Genomic DNA, 27,841 nt, shown 5'->3' with positions numbered 1-27,841 from the left:
TTGTGGTAACTTCTGCTCATAAAGCAGACATTCAGACTCTTTGTTATAGATGAAGATACAGTATATCCTCCCTAAACATGCAATACTTATTTTCTTTGAGAGGAGACTGAAATGTCTGAAATGAAAAAGTGAACTGTATCAGCAAGTTTTAAATTGTGATAATATTTCATAAGAACAATCGCTAAGGAATTTTACTTTAAATACAGAGAGATTTGGACATCATTCTTAAGATCTTAGGATTCTTTCTTTCTATTTGACTGAGGAAGCAATCAAGTGTTTCAATAAAATTACATGCTGGCTTGAAAAACCTCTCTGTTGTGTAATCCACTTTACTATTTTGTATTATGTAGGAATTAAAAGACAAAATACCTGCGTTATCTTAAATACTCTAGAGAAATGTATTTCAAAAAGTATCTTGACTCAAAATGTAGCAAATCAAATGTATGTATTTTCCATATTTGTATAGTTTTCATTATATTTTTGATCTAAGTTACTCTCAAGTCTCTTTCATATTTAAAAAATGAACTACACACCTATCATGCAAGATGTAAAGAAGTATGTTCAACTAGTTCAAATTAGATTTACAGTAAAAATACACTTCCAAAGAAATAGCATTTCCATTTTTGTTCATGTTTTTAACAGAATTTCAGACTAGTACATCAAATGTGGAACTGTACAAGTATGTGAAGAAACATTAGGATTGCAGTAGTAAAAAAAATGTACAGCATTTGAAACCAACAAGCTCTAAACAACTGAACAATACCACAGGATTGAAACAATCATGGGGACAACATAGGTCATTGGAGACAGTGAGTGAATCCCAATGTCCCTACATAAAGGCCCTATATAGAATATTGTATCTTACTTATATGCAAAATCCCTGATTTGATTAAACCAGACAATTGATTTAATTGTCTGGTTTAGGTTTTAGATAATAGAAACATGAGATTATTCCCCTCCATCAGTCTCAGCTATTGAAAAGGCAATATTGAGAGCTGATTTCAATTATGTGGATTCAGGTAGTTAAAACAAAAGATCAAAAAACCAAAATACCAGAAACAACCAGAAGCTCTCTCCAAATTGTTAACGGTTACATTTTGCTGCAGCACTACTGAATATAATAGTAAGATTTGAAAACCATTTTGTTTACACAGGAATACACAGGCTTTTATTTATGGCCTGTGTCCATTTCATACCCAACCAACATTGCCTTTTAAATCAAGAAAAAATCCAACTAAAGCATTTAAGAAAAATAAAATACTCGAGGTAATTGACAATGAACAAACCACATACAGCAGGATATCTGTGTCTGAATACCCTTTTGAAAAGGTAGAAGCATACCTTTTAATAATCCATTAACCAATATTATTTCCTTTTTAGACATTTTTGCTATGGGGTGTCTAGTAAAGTTTGCTAACTCAACCTGCAAGGGAGAGGGGAAGCTAAACATATATTTGTAACAGTGTACAAATTTAATGAACAAGGTTAAACTGTTTGTTTTTTAGGGATGAGAATACAACCCCCATCAAAAATCTTATCCAGTCATGATTTCCTATGGGGACTTTCTTGTTTTTCAGATTAGTCATCTTTATTTACCAGAACTGAAGAGCAAGAAAGGTTAATAAATATCTTAAATACATCAGGGTCCCAGTCTCACAGGCCTTGTGCACCCAGATCTCTCACTGGCCTCAGTAGGAATTTGGCATGCGCAAGGTCGGCAAGCTTTCAGCTGAGAAACCTTTATAAATATAGCACTTTAAAACCAAAACACTGTTTGCACGGAGCCTGGCCTAATGAATCATTTTCAGTACACTGAAAGGAGGAAAGAACACGAATTTTAGCATTTATCTTGCTGCTAATTTGGAATAATCTTTTGCCAATTTCAATCCTATGGGAACAACAAAGCAGTGTTTACTAAGTCAGCCACATACAACCTAACACATCTGACTGAAGAACCTTGCAACAAGATTGAAAAGAAACAACCTTATAGATGGCACAGACAGCTCATAGTCTGTATTAAATAAACCATTGGGCAAGTAGACTACAGCATTCAAACTCAAACGTAAACCTTGCTGAAGCATACTTATTTTTCTCCATAAAGAATGAAAGATTATCTTTCAAAAAAAAAAAAGGAGAAGGAGCTCACAGCACAAATGATATTCAGAAGAGCAAAGGTCTCATAACTGGAGAAGGAATTAAATTGAACAGGTCCATTATCGTTTAAGGAATAGCCATTTTTATTAGTATCCATAACAATATATTCTTACCTGCTTTTTTATACCTTCAAACCATTAAAAAGGCCATATATGTTTGTGAAATATATTTTTGTTTCAATGTTATCTGCCAGGGTTTTAAATTAATCTAACAAATATTTTTGTCTTTGTTTCTAGGGGACAACATTACCCAATGTGGTCTCAGAAATAGGTTGACTGTGCCTACACTGCTTTCAGATGTCTGGCTTGCCTGGCCACAATATAGGACAGACACCTTTGGTTGCATAAAAGCCATATTCGTTTCCTTTTCAATGTTAACTGAAGTGAAACTGAGTTTCACCAACAAAATTAAGCAGTTTGTGTAAATTATAACGTTCAGTAACAATTTTTAGCATCAACTAACATTTATTTATTTCTCTATAACGAAAATATCTAGACCCTGTTTTACAAACTGGATTTTTCACCCATATGTTTAGGAATTAGGAGGCAGATGTGTATCATATTTAGAGTTTACTCTAAGCAGATACTGTATTTGATGTGCCATTTTCTAATCAATTTAAATACAATCAGCCTACCTGCACTGTGAAATTAATGCTAAATGTAACTGCGGCTGTTACCAAGTAGTTTCCACAAGTGGTTTTATTACTGGTTAGATTTTACAAATTCTGATATTCAAACAGACTTTCACCTTAAAATTCTAAAACAACAAAGCAACCAATAAAGGGCATAGGACTATTCAAAGTAACAAACTCTTGCAACATTTTTGCCCTTTGTTATAAATATACAGAGAGAAAAAGAGAGAAATGGACATGTTCCAAAGTACGTAGATAAAACAGTATATAAGGCACATGGCAGTCTTTGAAAATTACAGAAGCTTTAGCCAACTTAAATTAATTGCTGTTTCCCTTACTCAGTCCACAAAACTGTACAGTTACACAAATGTTGTGTTGCAGATAGATCTTCCAAGTTATTCTTCAGTCCAAACTCTAATATCAGAACAATACATTTCCTTCTGTTTTCAGGAGAGATCCTAAGTGTGGTTAGTCACTTGCTCAAAGCCTCTATTAAAATACTCTTGGAATTCAACTAAGAATAATTTCTTTTTTAAAGAAATTATTGAGAAAGAGTCATCAGAAAAGATTTGTGAGAGTTGTCTGTGAAGGACTTCGAGATTCATGAACCTCAAGACTTCCGGGCACTGACGTCAAGACAGCTGTCACAGTAGGCATGGTAGGGTTAGTCAAGTCTGTTAAAGTAGTGGGAGTGCTAGATGGACTCATGGAGGCATTGGATATTTCTGAGGCGGGTCCTGATGGGGTTCCTGCTTGGAGTGTGGAATCTGAAGTCTTATCCACTCCTGTGTTTTCTTGACGTAAGAGGTTCCGTCTGAATTTGGCTCGGGCATTTTGAAACCAAACCTGAAATAATTTAATATAATAGAGTAGCATTTAAAAACCAGCTTTTTTTTTTTAAGCAAAAGACACAAATTCAGCACAGTCTCAGTTAGGTATATTTGGGTACTGAATGCATGTAGGTAGAACAGCTCGCTTTGCTACAGTAACTCCACAGGTTGTGCCCAGTTGTGTGACTTGTTCTCTGCTTAGCAAGTAAAGCATTTTTGTCTATCCTTCATCTGCCTAAGCAAACAGACTGTGCACTGGGATAGGAAGAGGAAATGGGATGAAAGAGAGGAAACTTGTTCTCCAGACAGTGGAGAAAACAGTCACAGGGTTTTAGTAGTCTACTGTGTTCATGCACCTCCTCACAGCTCCTGAAAAGTACATGTCAGGATAGGAACAGAACTGACAAGACAATGTGTATAATATCAGATTCACCAGCCCAGGCCATTTTTTGGTCCATCCCTCCTCCCACCATGCACCACAATGGATAAAGACTCTATGCATGACATCCTGCTCTTCTCGTCTTCCCACACAGCTCCTCTACTGCACCAGCAGGAGAGAACTTTACCCTCTCTCTGAAAGATTTGCCACTCTTTCTCCAGAAAATCTTCCTCACCCTAAAAGTGTTTTGACTCCACTTTCTGCCCCAGTCTCTCTGCAGAATGTTCCCTCACATTGTTATGAAGGTATAAAAACAAATTGTATTGTACTAAAACATAATTTTTAAAAGTAACAATATCAATGTGCAAAGAGTATATTTATCTGAATGTAGCTAGAACTATATTTATCTCCTGTATTGTCTAGCTATTATCTCTCTGCCTATGACTGAGACAAGAGCTGCAAAGTTCATCTACTGAGGCTAAATTGCCAAGGCTTCTCTCCAGGGGAAATGGTGCCTATCCCATGTATAGGACTTGTTTTAAAATAAAACACCCTGGTAGTTTATCTCAAACTAAATATCAGTACAAATATTTTAACCCCCAAGAATATTTCTATCAAATCCAGGTACTGAGTGATATCTCTATTACATTTCAAAATGGCATTAGAAGTCCTATGCTCATGCCGATGCAGACACACAGACATTACTGTGATAATATATCCCCTGGCTCTGATCTTACAAACGGAAGCCCCACTATTTAGGTATCAGAGAGTGTCTCATGTTATCACCTTTAACTGACTCAGCCCTGCTCTCCCTGAACTCACACTGACTGATTTCACTGTGAGCAGCATCAGCCCCGGTCTGTCTAGGTGCAGAGAGCCTTCTCATTCTTTCTCCAGGAAGTCCCACAGAAGGGGGCTAAGAGAGAGGAGATATTGGTGAAGATCTCCTCTCACAGTTTTCTGCCAGACAGTCTGTTGGGAAAGTGGGGGTGGGAACTATCCACAGAGAAGTCTTGTGAGTCCCAACTCCACCAGCTTCCTATCCAGCATGGTTTTGCTGCAGCTCGAATAGTCCCAGAAATCACCTTTGAGTGTGATCCTACCACGCAGAAGAGGGGTATGAAGTATAAAGATAACAACCCTGGGATGATGCCTGTCCCTCTGAATTCCCACTCCCGCCCCTGGCCTGTCTATTTCCCATTTATGGATCCCCAGAACCAAACACCCTTTGTGGAGGCCAGGGGAAAAGGAGATACTGTTGCAAACCCTCCGTTCTTCAGGGAAAGAAGAAGAGATCCATGTGAAGAAGAGTTTAGGTATGTTTGGGACAAGGGGTGGAGTTAAAGACAGATGGACAGCCTGAATGTGAAAAAATTCCCTTTATCCTCATGTGTAACTCTTACTAAAATCCTTTCGAATGGTACATATAGACCAAGGGTGGTACATGTCCATTTGTGTCCTTGCTTGTTCAGCTTAGTGTTTTTAATAGTTTATTTTGGCATTCCTCTTATTTAGAGGGACACTGTCAAGTAGGTTAGCTCCATGCATAGGTTTGATATATTATAATCAGGAAAAACTTTCCCTAAAATAAATATTAGTACTAACTTGTTAGGGTTCTTTACAGAAGTCAGAGAGGTATATTATTATTATTTTTCATGTCATTGAAAAGTGCCAGTGATGCGTTCAGTTCTGGGCAAAACAAAAGGGAAATGGATTTTGGCTTAAACCTTCACCTGCCATTCCCAGGCCCTGATTCTGCAATCAGATCCATGTAGGCAGAGCTGTAGGGCTCCACTAAGAGTGCAAGAATCTGTCCGCATGGTTCTAGCGGAAGGACCAGGAACCACGCCTGGTGCAAAGAACAAAGGGGAAACAGATTAGTCTATTTTGATTATTTACACTGAAAGTATGGAAAAGTATGGTAAAAGCAGCCATCAGAAATGACGCACATTGGGAATTTTTAAATCTGTACTTTTTTATTTTAAATAATATAAATGATTGAGTACAAGTATGGGAATTTTTATTTGTGGAGTTTATATTATATATAGATATGAGACAATGTCCCTTTAATAGCAGGGAAAAGGGTAATAACAGAATTAAAGAACTGCTCACTGTTGGTGAAAGCTGAATAACTCAATCCTTCTGTAATGAAAATAAAACAGCCAAAGTCACCATATCACTAGTTCCAGCCGTGTGCACATGTCATCCCCTGACTCTATCCTAATATGTGTACATAGGGAAGAGGGCCAAGCCCCACATGCTAGCAAAATTTCAGTTGCTAACCAGGAAGCAACATGCTACTTAAAACGAATTATACAATTTCCCAACAGTTAGAACTACTTTGCTCTCCCACCCTATTCCTAAAGTCCAATGGATCTTTAACTGCAGTGCTGCTAAAAAAAAACCCGCTATAGTGTCTCTGAATGTCTAATTTTGTATATAAGCTAGTGATCTGGAAAAGAGAGTGTGTAAAGCCTTTTTTCTTTCGTCTTCCAAAGTCATTAAACACTTGGAATCAAATCCTACCTTTAACTGCCCATGCAGCTGCCTGTGATCACTACCAATGGGAGCTGCACACACAGAAAGATTTTGACAGGGTGCATTTTCCCTTTAATATGACCCATTCCTTTTAGCATTATGGTATGAAATGCTGGACTATATTTTAGGTGCTGTCTAAAACCAGGGATAATTCCTAATTCCCTGTCTCTCCAGGGTGTTGCAGGATTATTAACTGGTTAGTATTTGTAATGTGCTTTAGAGATGCACAATGACGAGTATTAACACTGCTACTTAAAAAGCTTCTAGATATTGACTGTACTAAGATTCTAAAAATTATTTAGCCTTGTGTCAGAAAAGAATAGCCTAAAACAGCAATCATCAATACATTCTATATAGTTGTGTGTGTGTAGACTTAAGATGTGAAATATTTTCAGCCAATACTTTTACTCAAAGGAATTGACAGAAACAAAACAATTGTTTGCGTGAGTTATCAGTAGTGTGGGCCTGAGTCTCTCCCACCTTGAACTGTGTGTAATCATATATATCTCTGCGGAGAGGATGTAAAAGGCTACCAAATCAGAATTTTCCACTCATGCACAATGGTGGTAATGTTTTAAGCCCACTTTGCAAGTTCCCGCACTGAACCAGTAACAGTGCTATATTTACACCAGGAAACAATAACACAACTGTACACAATAGGCTCACAAGAATATAAAAACAGCCAGATTGGGCCAGACCAAAGGTCCATCTAGCCCAGTATCCTGTCCTCCGACAGTGGCCAGGTCCAGATGCTCCAGAGGAAGTAAACAGAACAGGGAATCATCACATGATCCCTCTCCTGACACCCTCTTTCAGCCTCTGACAAACAGAGGCTAAGGACACCATTCCTACTCATTCTGGCTAATAGCCATTGATGGACCTACCCATGAATTTGGCTAGTTCTTTGTTGAATCCTGTTAAAGTACTAGCTTCACAACATCTCACATCTGCTAGATAACCAGTAATCTGGTCTTCACTATTTAGGAATAAATAACATAAAAATTTAAAAAGTGTGGAAAATGCTTAAAGACTTTTTGTTCAAGGTCTGAACCATATGAACTAAAACTACCACTGAAAAACAGAACCAGCTATACACTCAACCACTACCCTATGTGTGAGCTAATGGTGTTGAATAGCAATGGATGGACAACAAGGTAGGATTGTTCAGTGGTTGGGTCAGTAGGCTAAGGCTAGGGAGACATACACTGAAGTCCCTGTTTTCCACAGACTTCCTTGGACAAGTCACTTAGCCTCTCTGCATACGCCTACGCTGCAGACATGAGCAAACCTCCCAGGCCAAGTACACAAATGTGTGGTATCAGCTATTGCCTTAGAAAGCTAAAAATAGCTATGTAGACGTTGCAGCTCTGTCAGAGGGTCAGACTAGCCATGTAAGCTCAAGCCCAATGGAGCAGCACTAGCTGGAGTTTACATGGCTAGCCCCAGCAATGTCCACAAGACTATTTTAGCATGCTCGTGTGAGCCTTAGTACCTCAAAGCTCCTTCCCTCCTGCACTGTAGACATGTGCCTCAGTTCCGCATCTGTATGATAGGTATAATAGCACTGTCCTATCTCACAGAGATGTTGTGATCATATATATACAAAAGAATGCAAGGTGATCAGATACTAAGGTGATGAGGGCAATTTAAATATCTTTGGTAGACCTTTCTGCCTATAACATCTCCATTTTTGTAATTACTGTATGTATGAATGGCTTGTTTTTAAACAAATTGTTTAGGACAATCTCATTACTTCACACTATTAACTGGGATCATTGTGCACTAAAGATTGCTGAATTTTTCTAATTACTGAGTAAGGGGTCAGACTCAATAAATCTCAAGAATGGTGAATCACAACATGAACCTTGTTCACTCCTTAAACAAATTCCATTTTGGTTAGTTATACTTTCTACAGTAGCAAATGGACCACAGTATATTTTGTAAACATAATAAAGTCTCAGTAACAGGAGACCTTATTACAGCACCCTGCAAGGAAATCTTTTCTGAGACGTAGGGTGAGACTATCCAGGTTTGTTTGTGAAAATTATCGTGTTTGCTAGATTACTGCAAAGGGAATTACAAAGTCCAACTATACAAACATTTCCATACCACTTTCTTTGTCATAGAATCTTGACAGTACATTGAAGAGATCCAAAATATTAAGGGCACAATCCTGTCTTACTTGGGGAACAGCACAGAACAGGTGAGCTGTTGCAACAAGTTGCTTGCTGCTCCTCTGAACAGCAAGCATTCTCACCTGTTGGGTAGGGAGGAGACAGCTGGACATAACCTCTACCAAGCAGACTACAGCTCCCCGAAGCTATAGATGGAATGGACCAGCTCATTTGACAGCCCCTCTCTAGCACTCTTTGGTCTCTAAGGGCATGTCTACACTAGGAAATTATTTTGAAATAACTACATTTGAAATAACTCCCTAGTGCACAACAGGGGTAAGATGCTACTATATTCTCCCATTTCCCGTATGCAGTATGCAACAAAGGCAGAACATAGGAATGTTCTAAAAAGGAACATTTTGTACCATTTATCAAAATTCCCTCTCAAGAGCCCCCTATCATCACACCACCTGCAAAAGGTGTTAAATGCAAAGAGCTGAGAGTCCTGCCCCCCCCCCCTTCCTCTTTGCTAGGGAGTGTACATAAAAGAAAGTTGTTTAATTCCAATCAACTCATTCACAACGAATTGGTCACTTTAATTTTCCACAGAAAATTAGCTTATTATGTTGTGCATGCTCTCATGGCATACTGACGTGCATCAGGTATGTGAATGGTAGATTGAAAGGTTAAAAAAATAAAAAACCATACAGAAATAACAGAAATGTATGGGGAAAAATTTAACATAATTCTGATGTAGATACTTCTGGGAAATCATCTGTGCATTACCAAACTGCATCAGGAACAATCATTTAGGGAGTAGTATGTATGTGTTCCCTTGCCCACTATTGCTAGCCATGGATGACTCACTACATATAGAGCCAAGCTCAAAGTCAGGTCTTCAAAGTGTGACATGATAGGCTCTGAAGAAACTGGCCAAGTACAGTATTCCACTAGTTGATTGGCATACCCACCTCTATATGTATTCATGAGGCTGATGTCCATACAGTAAAAGGACTATGGCCAACTCCTGGTACACTGGAGACTACATTGGGTACGCCTAGGAAGCTCACCCATTTCATTACAAATGCCACAAGGCTTAGAGACAACTACTTCTCTGTTCATCAACTACATGCAAGCTTATTTAAAATGTCTATTAAAAATATGTATAAAGAAAGAGACATTGACTGCAAGAACATTGTCCTAGGCCAAATCAGCATAGACCTAATTTTGCAGAAAAGAAGGTAAGTTTACAGACCTGTCTGGCAAGAATATCGGAAATGTTTGGAACATAATACTGTACTACTGGAACATGTCCATGTATGTCAGAGAGTCTATGTGTCTTCAGTATAGAAGATAGATTAAATCTAATGTTGCATGGCTTAGCTCAGTAGTATTAGTGAATGGCTTTCAATAAATCACATAGACTGGCCATCAAACTTTTCCGTTTAAAAGAATTAATGAGCAACACTGTGCCAAGAGCCAACGAGCATGAAGAGACTTCCCCAGCAAGGAGCCACCTTGCAATTATTGTAAGTGAACTTTCAAGTACAAAAATCATCTCCATGGCCACAGAAATCTAGTTTGCTTCCTCTCACTGGTCAAATTGTAAATTGGAAACAGAGGCTTTAAAATGGTGATCTGTACAAGCCAAAAAGAAAGTGTTTTCATGGCTCATGTTAATTTCCAACATATAGCTTGGTAGGATGAATTAGGGCAACTCCACCACAAAGAGACAAGATCGAAAGTATGGGTGTATGAGGCAAAGTGTCACTCTGAATCACTTTCTGGAAACACTACTCCATCACTTCCCATGGTCCTATGGGTCCAGTCCTCTCCTCTTTACTGTCTACTTCCCACAATGCTACAGGCAAAGCAAACCAGATATGCCATTGTGGGAACAAGATGGCTTGTTTCCCAATAATATTAGGTCATCAAGAAGCTGAGTGGAACTGCAAGGGGCTTGACAGGATGAAAGGGAGGGTAAGCATTCACCACCCAGAAATTTCAGTGATGAAAGTGTTTAAGATGGGAGTAGATGGAACAAAACAAGGGCAAAGAAAAAATTACAGAGGGATGGGAAAGTGGTGGAAATTACAGAGTACAGTTGGAGAGAGAGAAGTAGGGTGTACAAGAGAAGGAAGGAAGGAATGGGAAGAACAAAGAGGGGAAAAATGAAGGGCAGAGCATGAGCAGAGAAAAAATGAAGAGAGATGAATGCTAAGACTGATGCAGCAGAGATGACATGAGAGAACAAAGATTTCGTGGGCACAGCCCACGAAAGCTCATGATTCCATCTACATGTTTTGTTAGTCTTTAAGGTACTCCTAGTCTATTTGTTGCTAAGTTCTTCCTGTTATAGACTAACTCGGCTACACCTCTGAAGCTTTAGAACAAAGATGGTGAGAGAAAGAAACTCTAAAGACATATGTGACACACTCCTTGATGCACTATGGGAAGGCACTCAGATAGCTCTGCGATAAGTGAAATACAAGGGATAGAGCAGAGATGATTAAAGTGAATCAAAGTGCAGGGAAAAAGAAGAAAAAATAGGAAAAGAGAAGGCAGAGAAACTAGAAGAAAATAGAAGAGAGCAAATGGCAGAAGAAACATGCAGAAAATCCTTTCTTACACAAGCTTGTCAGCACATATGGGAGCAGCTGCTGCAAGAGGCACCGTTTCAGGCATTAATAAGAGCAAGGACTAGCAGGGTAGGTATCTGTCTCACTATAGATACAATGTCAAAAAGCAGGGAAGATGAGCAAGACTAAGAGTCACAATACTTTTGTCATTACCGTTTTTTCCAGAGGAAGCCCATGCAACCTCCACTCTTTTTCTCTCTATCCATCTATCACCACAAGATCTAGATTTATTCTAAAAAACTTGTCTTTTTGCTTGGCATTGCTTTCTCCACCCAGACCCCATTCCACTGTGAACTTGCCAAGATGCAAGTGTTTCCCCATAGTTCCCTACCAGGTCTTGTCACTGTACCCCATTTGGTCCCTAGAAAGTCTTTAACCCATTTCCCCACAAACTCCACTCAGGCTCTTGTTCACGGTATTTCAGTAGGAGGGGCTAGATAGAGCTCCAGCATTCCCAAATTTACTTCTGGCTCAAAAGACATTTTGGATAAGAGCCCACCAAATCCAACTTATTGTAGCACAGATTATAGATGTTGATGGAGCTGAAGGATCCAACATTCCCACCTTTAGCTTCCAATGAAAATTAAGAGGGAACAAGTGTCTCTGGGCCAAGAAAAATCCCATATGAAATGGAAAAAGTGCTTTTAAAATGCCTTCACCTCTTCCCAAACTATGAAAGAGAAATTAATGGGTTTTAATCTTTGAAAAAAATAAAACTTTTATTCACTTCAGCTACAAAGCCGAGATGTCTGGTCTGTCCTGACTGACAAAATAGGCCCATATTTCTGTTTAATATCTTATGCTATTATTCTTTCATAGTGATTTCTAAACTTCTATCCTGTTATTTACCTAGAAAAGGAATATGGCAACTAAAATCATTCACTTCTCCTTAAAAGAATACTGAAGGAAAATGCATGGCAGATGTAACTAACTGTTTGATAAAATAATCAAGACACCTAATTTACCCAACTATACTCTAAAAATTAGAACTCACGATATTTTACTCTGCTAGGCTGTAAAAAAATTCTCTCATACTCCCTGGGATTATTCATGCATCACAGAGCATACCAACAAGTAAGAAACATTTGGACATTCACAAGGTACAGAGGTATTATTCACAATGTTTCAACTGATCTTGGTCAAACCTGGGATTGATATTTTATTTACTACTAGAGACAGAAGTCTTTGCTTTTCGTACCTGAAGAACTCTTTTGGTCAGGCCAGTTTTCTGAGCTAGCTGTTTCAAGTCCTTGGCATCAGGATTGTGGTTAATAGCAAAATAAGACTTCATTGTCCGCAACTGGTGGTGTTTGAACGATGTCCTCATGCGCTTTGTTTTTTGATTACTGGGGTATTGCTGGTCTCTGTCCAGGTGGTCACCATCATTTTCATTGCAACTTAAAGCTAAAGACAAGAAGGAAATGGTTGTGTAAATCCATCACTCTGTGACGAACATTATTTGTGAATCATCTAAGTGCAGCAATTAAAAGAACATACGATGGCATGTATTGCAATGATAGAAACCCTACTTGCCTTCCCCTCCATTCCTTGATCTGTCTATTCTTCCCTTACAAAAACTAATCTGCAAGAATCCTCACCTGCATCTTTACTGCTTTTAAAATGTCAGGTCTTTTTCCTTTTTTTCTCTTCTCCATCTCCACACATCCATTCCATGACTTTCTGTCTGTAGGACAGTAGCTGTCCTCAACTCTGTAAAGTGTTTTACTGCACTTTGCATCACCATAAATTGCATTGTACTGCACACAGAAAGCTGCTAAATAGAGTCCACTTAAATCTTGATGGAATAGACTAGTTAAAATTATAATTATTTCCTCCATCAAACTAAACCCTGTAGAATACAAGAGAGACCATTAAATAAAACACTATTACAGGAGTAAAGTTTGTGTGTACCAGACAGAAAATTATGACTATAATTTGACTAGTTAAAGAAATATACCTCTAAAATATATCAGTAGCGTGCCAAATCGAAAATATACATTTACAAAACTATTCTCTGTATAGTTACATTTAATTAAAAACAAAATCTCTTTTAAAATAGTGCTTCAGAGATTCAATTTTCCATGTATCCATTTGAGATAATTTAACAAGGCTGCCTGATAGATCTGAAAAAAAATCAGTAACAAGTCTTGCAAAGAATGTTTAGGAGTGAAGGAACATTACAATAATTACCAAATAGTACTAAAAGTTGCACGCCAACCAAAATATTCTCATAAGCCAAAGGTATTATTTTGATTTTATATATGCATACAGTAAACCACAAAAAAATCCTCTTAAAATAACATTAAGGATCAAGACTAAACCCACAAGAAAACTCAGCGATATGTCTGGAAATCTATTCTGACATTTGGTCATTAATTCACCTCTCTGTGCTCAGGTATCTACAGCCTCTCTTTTCAATTTTTTAAAAAAGTTTTATGTTAAAAAAGGGAAAAATCCCTGTAATCTTCATTTTATACTCTCCCTTGATAATTATTCATCCACTCTACCAAAATGGCTCAAAAATGGATAAATATGTATCTTGGGAGCTATAAAATGTGAATTATTGATCCAGCTGTCTAAACATATAAACACAGGTTTTTAAAATTGTCCATCATTACTGATCCAACACAATGTAATGCAGCTGATAGGTATGGCCGTATTTCAGATATGGATTATTTATCCAATTGGAACTGTTTAAAAAACAGGTGTTGAAATGAATTTAACAAACTGTTCATAATATGCATGTGTGCCTTTTGTACTAATAACATAATAAATGTATACAAACATTACAGAAACCAATTAGTCAGCATGTGCAGTGATTGCTTTGCAAACTTCAGCATTTTTGAGACTTTTCAAAGGCCAGGAAGTTATGGAGTAAGGCCTGAAAAATTTGAATTTGAAAAACAAAGGCATGTTTGTCTCAGCGACATGTAAAAAGCATCTGAAACCTCAAAACTTCTATTTTTTAGACTCCTATAATTTGTTTAAACAGCCAAAATTACACCCACACCCACCCACCCACCCACTTTCAATGCTGACCGCATGCCAAGTTTCAGCAATGAGGGGTATTTTTTCTGCTGAGTTTTAAACTTGGTTTTCGCGGGGAAAAAAACTGGCAATGCCTGAATTTGAGGGGAAAAGGAGACACAAAAGAGGACAGTAGAAGCTGCATTTATTAAGCTGAATGGAACACATCAGAGTCTTCTTCTAGCTTGGGTACTGAAGACTGGTTGCCAAACATGGAATCACACTATGTACTTCAATCTCCCTCATAGCTACATTCTCCTCCTCAATGCTGGGAAGAAGATTAACTAAAACTATATTGCTCAGGGAAATTGGCGCGATGAAAAAGAGGTAGGATAATACACTATTTAGTATTGTTGTATAAAGAATTCCACTCATAGAATTACAGAAATTTCAGAAATTAGAGATGGAAAAGACCCATGAGCATCAGTCTAAATCTTTTTTAATCCTCCCAGAAGTGACAAGTCAGTGAGTGATTATGAAAATCATCAAATTATTTTCTGAAGAACCAAAGCCTGTTTTCCTTGTATTGCAATGATACAGGCACAGCGCTCTCCAACAGAACAAATCCCAGGATTGCAGAGAGTTTGAGGTTGAGGACCCTGGTTTTAACATTTTCTATAGAAAGTTGTGTATGTTTGTGGTCCAGTATAAATAATAGCAATTCTAAATCTTCTCAAAACAAAATCTTGGCTTGCCTTCAAGCCCCAGATAGACTTTAATCATTTGCTCTTTGAAAATATCCCATACATATTATATCCTGTTTGTTATCATTTACTTCCCTACCTCTTCTTCCACTCACTCAGTAAGTACCCAAATAAAATAAAAACAAAAATTTCTCATTTGGGGCCTGCAAAACTATTGTCTCCTTTTTTAAAAAAGGAAATGGCACAAAAGGATTGAAGAGGTACATGGGGTGGCTGCTGCTCACTCTTGTTATGCCAGCGGAATGGATTCCTTTATGATGCCTACCTTGATATAAACATTCCTGATTAGTGCCAACAGCCATTCATATTGGGGTGTGGTACTTAGGCTTCCGTCTTTAAATCAAATATATTAGACCAAAAATGGTACATAACTCTGCTAGAATCTAGATACCTACCAGGGTCTGGCTAAAAAGATATTCAGTAGGTAGAGGGGAATTTTTATGGAGATGGGGAGAGCAGGGACTCTCCTATAGATTACCTCATTGCAAAGAAATAACCCTGAATAAACTCCCTCGTTACCCTCTCTCCTTTTCAGGCACTTTTGCTCCTGTTCTTTGTGTGCCATCCCTGTGTAGCTCACAGAAGATGTGTTAGACAACCCAAATTCCAAGTCTCCTCTGAACTGCAAGCTGAGGGCTTCCCGCCATGAGACAAGTTCAGAAATGGAATTCAGTGAAATGTCAGTCAAATGGGAAAGTCTTAAATGAATGAGACTACTGCTTGGGGGGCCAAAGAAAACCAGCAAGCCCTCAAGATGGGCACTAAGTCCCTTTTTAGCCTTCAGAAGGCACACTTGAGCCCAAGCTAGCCACTGAGCCTTCCCACCCAGAGACTCCACCAACCACCAAATGATGCATGACAGCCATTATGTCCTTCTCCCTATGAATCTCTGTCTGGCCACTCTAAGTAATAACTAGTCCTATGATCTCTTCCCTGCCCCCCCCCCCCATTAAAAACACTGTAGAAAAAACAACTCAAGCAGCATTGCCAGCTATTTGAGCCTGATAATCTAGCCAAAAACATTGGAATTTGGTGCTAAGGAACAGAATGTACTCTACATACTCATACTAGCAAACTGCCTAGGAGAAGGATGACAGGGAACAAAGAAAGAAGATATTGTTATTATAAACTATACTGGTAAAAGAAAACACAGAAAGACCCTTTCTTTATGCACCCTGGTCCTTGGATCCTGCCAGCTTGGGGTTCAAAGCCAACCTTGCACTAATGTGCAATGTGCTACTCAGTGCAAGGGGCAAAAAAACCCTTCCTTTGGGGAAACTGCCTCTTTTACTTTAACAGCTGGTGTTTGACATGTTAAATCGCCAAACAGAGAAAGCAAAGCAGATCTTGGTGTTAAGGGAATGATGAGCTAAGAGACATATGGTGGAGACATCAGCTCTCCACTCTCAGTGGCTCGGTGACCAGCACCTTTTCCCACCTGGACGAACAGGAAGAGAGAGCAGCATTGTTTGTTGGCTGGGGAGGGGGAAGGTCTGTGGAAGGGTTTTGTATCCTTGGGGTGGGTTTAAAAAGAAGATGAGAATCCTCTACTGACTCATACCACCTGGGACATGGAGTGGGTTGGATCTCAGGGAGGGGGCCCTGCACAGGGGAGAGACTCTTGGGTCCTTACTAGCAACTGGAACAAAAAGGGGGATTTGGGATCCCACTTCTGTGCTCAGGAGGGGGACTCTGTGGCACAGGAAACAGGGAATGGGCACTGAGTGGGGGGGAGACCACCTCTGTGATGTTTCAGAGCAGGGGACCCAGAAGCTTCCTCCCCAGCCTTGTAATCTCCAGCAGAGCTTCTGTGACAGGGGACATCTCCGGAGGTCTTGGGCAGAAGAGATTACAGAGACTGGAGGGGAGGGAGAACTGTCTCGATGGGGGGGAAAGGGGAAACTATGACCCCTCCTTTTTATCCCTATTGCAGCCTTCCAGCTGGGAAGCAAAGGAAGGGCTCTGTCTGGGTCACATTCCTTCACTGTGCCACTCAAGGAAACAATCTTAGGGGCCTCCCTAGACCTCAGATGCGGGGCGAGACAGGGACCTTCTCTCTCCGAGCCAAAACCAAGGGGGGCCTCGTGCCGGCTCGGTGCGAGCCCCAGTGAATTGCAACCTGCGTGACTCCTCTAGGGGGAGAAAGAGTCTCAAGATCGGAGGAGCCGCCGGACTGGTTGTATGGGGGGAATAGAGAGGGAGGAGCAGAGGGGCAGGCCTAAAGTGGGGGGAGAGGAGAAAACAAAGGGGTCCCGAGGAGGGCCCAGAAGGGACAGGCCTGCAGGAGGGAAAGGAGGGAGGGTTTCTATGGGGATTGCAGGGGGGCCAGGCCTGCAAGAGGACGGGGTGAGGAGTGAGGGGCAGATCAGAACCCCGGTGTACTTGTGTGCGAGGGGAGCCCCAGCAGGGAGGAGGGGGGAATTTAAGCCCCCTATGGCGGCTGCAGCTGTGGGGTGCCCGGACCTGCCTCCTGGAGGGGCAGGCTCGGGAAGGGTTTTTCCTCTCAATTAAACCAATTGAATGAAGCTAAATTGCTGGTGCGAGCGCTCAGTAATTCCCTGCGCTGGTGATGAACCTGCCCCCAAGTCCAGCGCCCGGCTGGAGCTGCCAGGGCCAGGGTCACGAGTTGGGAATCAAGCGGGCCCTGCCCCCTCTGTCCCCGTCTAGCCCCTCAGACCTCCTCCCACCTGGCTCTGGCCCCAGGCCCAAACTGCCCCCGCCTCCGAGAGCCGCCCGGCAGAAACCCCGTTAGTAGGGGCTGGTCCGCTCTTCGCTGGGGCTACGTCTGGTTTGGTCCCGCTCCTGTCCCGAGAGGCCTCCCTGGAATCAGGCGCAATTCAACAGCAGCCGGGCGCGCAAGACGCTTCCTTGCGCTTCGGGGGGCGCGCAGCCGGTCCCCAGTACTGTAGGGCCCCCGTTCCTTTGAGGTCCCCGGAGAGAGTGCTTGTCCGTAGATGCAATTTTCTTTGGAGGGCCCGCTCCCGGGAGCGTGTCCCAGTCGCCAGCCCCAGCAAAGCGGGCTCCCCGAAGTTGTACTTGCGGTTAGCTGACAAACTTTCTTCTGCATAAACACACTAGACAAAATACTTGAAAACATCCCCAGACAAGCCTGAAATCAGGAAGCCCCGCGGCCGGGGAGGCGAGTGTGATTTTTCTCACTCACCTGCTGGAAAATATTCTCGCTTGAGAATCTCCAGTTTGCCTGGCTTTGTAATTCGTTGGCAAGGAGAAATCTCCCTTTAATTCGTCATTTGTGGTTTGATTTTTGTGCAGAGGTAAGAAAGGCCAGGGGAGAAATGAAAATAAAAGAGAGAAAACAAGTTCTCCAAAAACTTTACGTGCTTTTCACTGTATTTGTTGATTTGCAGTTCCAGAGGAACTTTTGGCTGATCCCGAAGAGAGCCAGTGCTAGAGACATTCCCAGCTCCCCCGAGCCTTGCTGGGGATTGAGGTTGGGTAGGGGGCAGGGAGGCTCTTTCGTTGCTCTCTGGATTCATCAAAACACATCGCGATCTCTAGATTTATTCTTTAAGCGCTGGTTCGATCGCGAAGGGAAATGAACGATCTCTAGCGCTGCGGAAGGCCAAGCAAAGCGAATCCAGGGGGTAAGAGTCACCGCTTTAACCTAGCTCAGAGACTTTCCGCTTTACAGTACCAACAAAACAAACAGAAAGAATTTAAAAAAACGTGCACAAGTGCACACCTTTCTCAGGAATAGCTGTCCTCTCCCATTGTTTCCCCAGCCCGAGATTTATGTCCGCACTATGTATTTAACCGCCTTCCTATTGACAGAGTTTATATCCTCCGGCTAGTAATGGAAGAAAATATTTCTTAATGTGAGTCTTTGCTCTTCGCGAAGATTATGTGCATTTTATCAGTTTGTGGGGTTCTTGGCATGCAAGGTACATCTATCATTTCTAGGGATATTTTCGTGTCTTCAGATTAAAGGGAGACTAGATATGAATGAGTAAAATATTCCAGGCTGTGGGAGGTTCGGGGTCCAATTCACAAAGGGAGTATTTTATTCAGAATTCTTTACAGGTGCTTCTGTGTTCAGCAAGCTTTCAGCCATTGATTTACTGACCTAAAAAAAACCCTCCCATCAAACTCTATTCCAACAAGTGAAAGAAAAAATTATGATCATAGGAGCAACTCTTACAAAAAAAAAAAGAAAAAAAAAGAAAAAAAGAAAGAAAGAAAGAAAAAGCTTTTTGAAGTTCCGGCTTCCTTCTAAGCTATTTTCCACTTGTCAGGCTCTATCCTCATCTAAAATCCGTCAACCATTCCACCCCACTGCAAACTGGGTCTGGTTTAAGAGGGAAAAAAGAGTCAATCCAATTTATGCTCGAGATGAAACAATTGAAGTTTACTAAATAATTTATTTCTAAACTGCGGTCAGATTTTACATGTCTCACCCCTCGCCTTCACAAATTAATGCGTGTGGTTTTATTTTTAAAAGAATATGGTATATTAGACACAAACCCCAACTGGCAAATACTGTTCATTCTTGGGCATCCCTTCAGAGTGGAGAACAGTTACACGCACACGCACAGGCACACACACACACACACTAAAACTGTTTTCTTTTAAAACTTAAAAAGTCGTGCACTTTGCAATCCGTTACTGTTTTGTTTTAAATCAAACGACAAAATGGGTCGATTTCCAGAATCTACTTCTTTTATACTCACTTCAGTTAAGAGATTTTGTTTTAATCTTTAAAAGGAATTGAAGCGAGGAAGGTTGTTTAACCTACAGTTTCACAATCAATGCCGAAATAAAAAATAAAATAAAAACGGGGGAGTAATTCTTTTGAAAAGGAATAAAAAATAATGGCAAATAAACGTGGTGAGTTTAAGAAGCCAGGGAGCTATAAAGCTTTCTCGGGCTGCGCACCTATCCAGGACAGATGCTGATGGTTCGGTTTATTGGTCCTGTGAACCTGAACATTTCCCCTGCATAGGGAGACAGGGAAGGGCAATTTAGGCTAATACCTCCTAAACGAGTACAATTGTAAACTTGAAACTCCTGTTTTCTATATATTTTAAAACTTGGAGCGAATCTAAGGAAAACGCCACAAACACCTTTCAAAGCAGAAAAGGAGTTTTTCCTCCTCAAACCTTTCCAGTGGCACTCCCATTGACTTGTGTACATTTTCCAAATTATATAGCAATCACTTAAACAAATTCCAGGTGGTAAATGGCTTCTGAAACCTGTTTTCCGGTTAAAGTTGCGCCTTTTCTCGTTATTTTTAGACCAAATGAGTAATGTTTGCGCATCCATCCCCATTGTTCCCATCCAAGTTGCGCGCAAAAGAGGCGCAGTCTTAGCCGCATCTCCCCCTCCCCCCGCACTGATTTGCAAAGAGCGCACAATCTACAGGGCTGGGAAATCATTAGCAGATGAGGAGATTTTCACAAAGACATACATTGCGCTGCAGTTTTCCTTAATGTAGTTTTCTCTTTTTTCTAATATTGAGTGGTAGAAAGTAAAGCGCTGTCCAGAGCAGCACATTTCAGAGATTTACGAGAGACAAAGAGTTTGCACCAAACAGCAGCAAATTGTAAGTTTGCCTGAGGCCCCCCCATCCTTCCAAAAAAGTTCAAGGCAAAACTGAATCTCCCTCCCCCCCCCCATGCATGAACGTCATAGTAGACAGAATTCCAGTCTGCCATGGTTGAAGGACTCGAAGAGCTGTGAAAAGGGGGCAGCATTGCTAAAAAAATCAGGCAAATGCTGATTTTTCTTTAAGTGTCTCCTTCTGTCACAAATGTTTGCCGGACACTTGGTCTCAGAGTTTCCAGAGATTTGTGTCAAGAGAAAACCTCGTTCCCAGCACATTTACTGTTACTTCTAATAGAACTGAGATCCAAATCTTTCCCTCTGCACATATCCTTTTCTATCTCACCCTGAGCCAGGAAACCAGTAAGATACAACCATTCACACATTTTGTTACATGCAGCTTACAAATCATACGTTATAGGAAGAGTAAAGGACAGAAAAAATGTTCTTTCATGGGATGAGCAGCCAATAGGAATTCCTGTGCCTGTAAAATCACAACGCTGAGAGGAAGGGAAACAAGCTGGGATATTAGCTATTGAAATGTAGGGAACTGGAGAGCCATAGGTTTCTGCAAAGGCACAAGCTTGTCCCGGAACCCAGCTCTGTCCCTGCAGACTCCTTTCTTTGCTGCTGCTCTGAAATTGGGAGGGGGGAGGGGTTGTCACTTGAGGCTAGTGCACAGAATAGCGGTTTTTTAGTTCTCTGAGCCTTCTATAATTCACAGTTGATGAACCAAACTCCAGGAAAACTGGCACCGGGCAAGCAGTCCAGGGCTTGCCTGCAGATGCCTGCTTTCTAAAGACAACTCCTCAGCTCACAAGACTGCACTGGGCAAATCCATAAGAACTCTGCACCCCCGCGCCAGGAGTTCCAGCACAACCCCATCCTTCTTCCAGCGGAGTTCCCACTGAAACCAGGGCGTTGCGTTGCGTTGCGTTTTTTACCTCCTCTATACCAAAGTCTTTGGTGCAAGAACTCAGGAGTGGCAAACCAATTCACCCAACAGCAGCCCTTAAGAACTAACTACTAAAGGAAATTCACAGCTCTCTGAAGTGCTAATTTACAATCTCTGGTTTCCAGATTTTATTTCAAACTACACTCGTTCCCCCTCTCTCCCCCCCACTCCTTAACCAGATGACCTTGCTTCAAAACGTTTTATTTCCAACTGAAGTGAAAAATGCGAACATATCAGCTTCTGTAATTGCAGCTTGACAGTACTTGATCTCAACAATTATGCTGCAGCTAAACTATTATTAACAGTTTAAGCTAAAATCAAGAGAAGCCTCCCTTGAAGGGGAACAGAAACAAACCAGCGGCGTTGCTCTGCGCGGGGAGGGGTCTCTTACCTGCATTGTAAGCTGCCAGATCTGCCCCAGGCCCTGGGCTCTTCCTTTTTCTGGGTCTCCCCTTCTGGACAGTCCCCACGCCGTTGTAATAAGGCAGTCCCAAAGTATTGGCAGAGCCCGCTGCCAGTGCTGGGCCCTTCCCAGCCGCTACATCCGAGTGATTGAAATGCACCTGGTACTCCCCCTGGATGAGAGTCTCGAAGTGGAGGCGGCAGTACACCAGATTGTCCTTCATGCCAAAGTGGTCGCCGGTGGTCAGCATCTTGCTGCAAGTGGTGCAAGTAAAGCAGTTCAAGTGATATACCAAATCCCTGGCCCTCATGACCATTTCGGAGGCGGAGATCCCCAGGTGACACCTCGCACATCTCTGCACCGAGAACCGCCTGCAAAACAGAACCGCGAGAGGACACACATGAGAGCCGCACTCGGTGCTGCTCCTCTGGCCAGAAGCCTTTCTGCAGGCCAGGCTGGGCGCCAGACCGCGGCCCGGGGGCGAGCCAGGGGCGGGAGACAAGGCAGTGAAGTTTGCAAAGTGGCCTTTGTCTTCCTGTGCCCTAAACTCCCAGCGCTCGGAGCCCTCGAGGGCCGGAGACCCAGCCCGAGGGGAGCCCCGTCTGCCAGGTCCCTGCCGCAGGACTCGCTCGCAGAGCAGCCGTTTGGGCTTCCCATCCGGCCTGCCCCTGCCCCGCCGCCTCACTTCTGCAAACAAACGTGCCAGGAGAGCGCCTCTCAGGGCCAGGGGACCCCGGGCGCTTTTCTGCCGCTCCGCTCGGCAGCCCCGGCAGGGAGCAGGCCTGACTTTCCGCCTGGGGGCCCGGGCGAAGTTCGGCATTGCCAGCGCCACTCGCCCGGCCTCCTCCTTTCAGCCCGGCGTGTTGGATGGAGACAAACACCCTCGCCCATAGCACGTCCCGCCCTCGCGTGAGAACGGGGCGAAGCGATCCCCGGAGCCTACCGCTCCATCCAGCCTGTCCTTGGACCCCTTCTCCAAGGCAGGCTCTCTGCGCCTTGGGCTCTGTCGTGCAGCTCGCCCAGGGCGGTGCCTGGGCGCATCTAGAGGGCCACTGGATGGGCGTTAATGAGTCGCCCTGATCACTGTTGTTCCAATACTAATTGCCCCGGCCAAGGGGAACGCCACGTTGTATCTGGCCCCTGGCTTCGCTTGCGGTGCAGGGAACCGAGGGAGGGGGCACGTGCTCCGAGCCAGCCTGGAGATCAGCTGGGCTGAGTGGGGTTCGTGCCCAGGTATTGGCCCATTCCCCCCAAAGACAGCAGCCTGTCTGTCCTGCCTACCTCATTATCCGCCCCCGCCCCGAGGGAGACGCCTAGGGAGCACAGACCCTGTTCCGCAGGGAGGGTCTGCTCAGTGCCCCCCTGATGCAGTTCGCGGGGGGGGGGGTACCACACTGCACTGGGGGAGGTCGGTCCTTACCTGTAGTAATCCTCCTTGCAGTAGATGCTGCCGTCCTTGCTGAAGCAGGTGAGCTCGGACTCCAGGTTGAGTTTACATTCACAGCACTTCAGGCAGCGCATGTGCCACTGCTTATCCACTGCCAGGAGGTAATAGCGGTCGGAGATCTTTCCCCCGCAGCCGGCGCACAGGGCAGCCCGGTCACTGCTGATGGAAGGCATGGTCTGCTGGGGGGAAACAATTGCAGACAGTTGGAGACAGAGGGAGAAACCCTCCTGCACCACAAACCACCCCTCCCCCTCCGCCCCCAAGCCCAGTTGCCATCGGGGCTGGGCTTCTCCTCTCCCACTCCTGGGGGCTCAGGAGAGAGACCAGAGAAAAGGGAACTCCGAGGAGTCCAGCCCCTGCCATCCTGACCTGCTCCTGCCCGGGGAAAAGTGGGGTTTCCTTTAGATTTCCAAGGCCTAAAATATCTGCCCCTGTCCCACGCGAAGGGCCGTGCTTGTTGGCAGAGGGGATAGGATGCCAGAAGGACATATTACAGGGTGAAGGGGAAGGCCATCCGGGTTAAATCCAAGAAATGGTATATGTGACCTGGATCGGCCAGTCCCAGAGCGAACAGAAAAGACGCTGCTGGGCAAACAAACAGTCCTCGGGCATATCGCAGACAGTTCATCTGAGATATCTGTATCTATATACCCGTACAGTGGAGCCACGAAGAGTGGCTGTATAGGAAAGGCTGTATATGCGCGCGCTTGTGTGTATGTGTATTAAAATCCGGGTGAATTACAGATCCTGGCCGTTACAGAGTCAGAGAAAGCTCTCTGCAAATTGATTCCAAAGAAAAGGTATCCCAGCCCAAAGAACTAAGCAGATGAGTCAATAATACTGAAGAGGATATGCACATTACTAAGTTCAACGTGCAGAATGTTTTAGCAAGAATACTACATAGTCTGACATGTGCAATCAAGAAAAGAGCAGAAAAACCCGCATCAGAACACTTTGGGTTATACCAGGATAAAGTTGAAAGCAATAAACTAAATGTAACCCCTATATAATTTAATAGTTTAGTGTCAGATCACAACTCAATCGAAACTTCCTTTTTAAAAAATCTACTCAACTTCCACTAACGAGAGAGAAAATAATGGTGGAAACCACTTAACCCAAAATGTAAACATCTGTATATCTTTTATCCTGGCTACTAAAATAATATTCAAGTGGAAAGATTCAAATGCGAAGCACTATTTATTGCAGACCTTGGAACTGGCTTTTTCTACATTTCCCCCTTCGTTTACTATTAACATGGCACCTAAACCCCTTATATATTTACTTATTGTGGAAAGAACAGATCTGACGGATACAACTTTTACCCTCTCCAGCACCTTAAACTGGTGCGCAATGCAAAAAGAAAGAAAACAGCTAAAAGGAACGCGAGAATATAGATATAGTGAAGGGAATGTCTCAAAATATACTAGAACTTAAGTACAAGTCATAGAAATCATTTGCGAATAGCCCAAATGCCTATATTTCAATGAATCCATTATTAAAGTGTATATTTAAATGAAAATATATCAATGTATTCGTACGCTGTCCTAACAGCTCCATTGATCGTTTGTCTTTAAAGAGTTAACTGAATCCTGATTAGTGATCGTTTTATAGGCAAAAGCAGCTTCCTGTAAAGCCCGTTTAAATAAAACACTATTTTTGTGCTTTATCCGTCCAGTGACATGAATATCTGGGGATCTAGTAATAGTGCTTAAGAAGTTCATAGTCTAAGCCACCGTTTATTTTATATACATATATATACACACACACGGTGGCTTACATACATAAATGTCATAACAATTATGCCAAGAGAGATCATTTGTCTAATTCAAACACTGTTTACCAGCGGGGAAAAAAGAAACCAAACTTCTCAAAAGAATACACAAATATTGGAGCATAAACCAGGTTAAAATCTTAAAGATACGAAGGCTTTCTTTATAACCGTTATTTCAACTTTAAACATACTGCTTGGTAGGTATTTTCTACACAATACTGACAAAAATAGTGTAATATGGAGAAACTAAAAAACGCATTTGGAAGGTTTTTTTTTTTTTTTTTTTTTTTTTTTTGGTGCACATGGCTATATCAGCTCTCCGGGAAAAGGAATATTTGACCTAAATGCGGATCTCTTTGCCTACCAAGAGTTATCATTCCCATTTAATAAAATGTGGGCTACATACAAATTATGAAGGAATAAATACACATGGAAAATCTCTTCGGCTTGATTTTAAATTAGTCTAAGTAATTTAGAAGGAATACATTATTTTATTCAGAAGTATCTATTTTATTGCATACATGTAAGAATATATATTAAAACTCGTCAGATACAAAATGAACCCTAGAAAAATATTTTAGAAAGGTAGATTTGTGTCTTCCTTTATAACCATCGAAATTCGACTTATATTTTTGTTGTAATGTAGCCAGGACAGATTATATTTGTTATTATTCGTTATTAGCAGTAGAAAATGGATTATAACTTCACAACTAGCTGTGTAGTGCCTTAGTGTATTCATCCCATCGGGGGGGAAAACAAAACAAAACCGAGAAAGAGAGAGATTCTTTGGTGGCTGTGCTTTTCATTTTGCAGACAGGATGCTTTCTCTTCTCCCTAAATCTGGCTACACCAAAATGTTAAGTACATAACAGAGCATGTCGCGTTCTTCCCAAAAACTTTAGAAGGCCAGACAAGCTGTGGGAAGGGAAGAAAGAGGAATTCGTGGGCTCTTCCAAAAGACTGCTGCTGCTTTTTTCCTGTCCTTGCAAGGGCAGTGCCTTTCAGGTCATCCGTCCGTTACAATTATTAATTATTAACATTATCAAATTCATGCAAAGCCCTTCGATTTTATTTCACTGCCTTGGGTGCACTTATACTTATTTTCGTGTCCTTATTACGTCTTCTGAGTTATTTATTATTTCGGCGTAGGGTCCCCCGTTTATTATTGTTAAGGGGAAGCGCCGCTACCGTTCTGGGGCGGGTATTTTTAGGGGAGTGAGGGGGTATCTCGCCCGCTCTCTCGCCTCCTACCGTTTCGGTCTCTCCCCTGTCTATAGCCGAGCTGATGGCTGGTGCTTCTCTCTTGGCTCTGCGGTCCATCTCATCGATGACCCCGTGCATCTCCGAGCCGGACAGGCTGTGGAAAAGCATCGCTGAGGAAGCGGAGGAGGCCCCGAGTTGCGGCTGACAGTTGTCGGGGTCCCTGCAGGAGCCCAGCACTTGCGTTAACCGGAGCCCTCCCCCATGCATCTAGTGCTGCCGACCCGTCTGGCGTCGAGCTCCGGACTTTCCGCCCGGCAGAAGCTCTCCGGAGCGCAGCGCAGGCTCCGATCCGAGGATTTCAGGGGGGCGAGGGAGCAGGGGCGGTGGGGGGGGGGGGAGGAGGCAGGGGGCTGTTGGCGTTGCCGGCTTCAGGGCTTGGCTCTAATCAGTTGCGTGGCTCCGCTCGGGCCCAGCTGGCAGAAGGCTGGGCAGGTTCAGTATCAAACCATCAAACCATCTTCGGCGCAGAATGAATGAGAGAGCCCGGACAGCCCCCTGCGCTGCCCCGCGCGCAGCCAGCCGGGGAGAGGGGCCAGGGCAGATGCCAACGCTGGGCGATCACAGCCCAGAGGGCGAGCAGCTCAGGGGCCAAGTCTGCTCCTTTCCCCGCTCCTCCCCCAGCTTCTGGGGTCCCATCGGGGAAGGGGGGGAGGAAGAGTTGCACGGGCCCGCTGCAGCCCCCTGCCCCCCAGACACCCCAGGAGCTGCGGGGGCGCCCTGCTGTTCCCAGGAATACAAGTTTGTAGCGGCGCCGCGTGAGTAACGGGGGGCGGAGGGGGGTAGCTGCTGCCGCTCGGCGCAATCTCTTAAAGTGCGAGAGAAGCTTCTGCAATCCCAGCCCGGCGCAAGCCTCCGCGCCTTTTCTACAGCCTCTCTGACATCATGTCCTGGCCAGCCCCCATTGGCTGCCGCAGCGCCCGGCCCTGGCGGCATGTGCTTGGGATGGAGGCCCTGAGTGGAGACGGGAGAGGCATGGCGGGGAGGGGCGGCTGGAGTTTTCATGCTCTTGAGGCTTGGATGCGATTTCCCACTTTTGCAACAAAAAAAAACAAACAAAAAAAGAAGAGAGACAAATAATAATGCTTCTTCCCCCCCTCGCCAGAGCCGTCAGTTTATGCACGGAACATCCGAGCAGGTGGGGGGCCCAGAAACCCGGCAGGGGTCCTGTTCTCTGCTGCAGACCTAGCCCGGGCCCCTTGGCCCCATGCACCCACAGAAGAGAGTGCGCGGAGCAAAGAATCTGCAGCAACTCACACTCAGGTCAGCATCGGTAAGAAGATTCGCACCAACCAACTGGTACCACCAAATGATGGATAGGTTACACTGCTCGCTGTAAGTGGGCTGTCAGAGTGAACTGAGCAGGGGACTCAGGAGGCCAAGGAATGGTTTACACTGGGAAATTATCTGATCTGAAACATTTAAAATTC

The 27,841-nt window shown here is 43.1% G+C and overlaps 1 protein-coding gene across 2 annotated transcripts; it reads right to left on the bottom strand.

Moving 5' to 3' along the window:
- Nucleotides 1-428: 428 nt before the first annotated feature.
- On the bottom strand, nt 429-27,257 carry LHX2 (LIM homeobox 2). Of its 2 annotated transcripts, none has more exons than XM_075905657.2 (5): nt 26,403-27,257; nt 23,354-23,559; nt 21,922-22,304; nt 12,484-12,689; nt 429-3,631 (listed from the first exon to the last, which is right to left on the bottom strand). In XM_075905657.2, exons 1-5 carry the CDS (start codon nt 26,619-26,621, stop codon nt 3,344-3,346), a joined length of 1,302 nt encoding a protein of 433 aa, XP_075761772.1. In that variant the 5' UTR covers nt 26,622-27,257; the 3' UTR covers nt 429-3,343. The 2 variants fall into 2 exon arrangements, with proteins under 2 accessions (XP_075761772.1, XP_075761773.1); XM_075905658.2 differs by having other exon boundaries at nt 23,354-23,556; nt 26,403-27,256.
- Nucleotides 27,258-27,841: the final 584 nt, after the last annotated feature.

The sequence above is a fragment of the Pelodiscus sinensis genome, chromosome 23 (genome assembly GCF_052426305.1).
Source record: "Pelodiscus sinensis isolate ZL-2025 chromosome 23, ASM5242630v1, whole genome shotgun sequence".
NCBI lineage: Eukaryota > Metazoa > Chordata > Testudines > Trionychidae > Pelodiscus > Pelodiscus sinensis.
This window is presented reverse-complemented; position numbering and strand designations above follow the sequence as displayed.

Excerpts from the sequence above, each read along its gene's own strand:
- LHX2 (XM_075905657.2), bottom strand. The coding sequence starts at position 26,621 with ATGCATGGGGGAGGGCTCCGGTTAACGCAAGTGCTGGGCTCCTGCAGG. Across the intron at positions 12,690-21,921 it reads TCTGGCAGCTTACAATGCAG|CTTTAAGTTGCAATGAAAAT; the intron begins GTAAGAGACCCC and ends TCTTGTCTTTAG. Across the intron at positions 3,632-12,483 it reads TGACCAAAAGAGTTCTTCAG|GTTTGGTTTCAAAATGCCCG; the intron begins GTACGAAAAGCA and ends AAATTATTTCAG.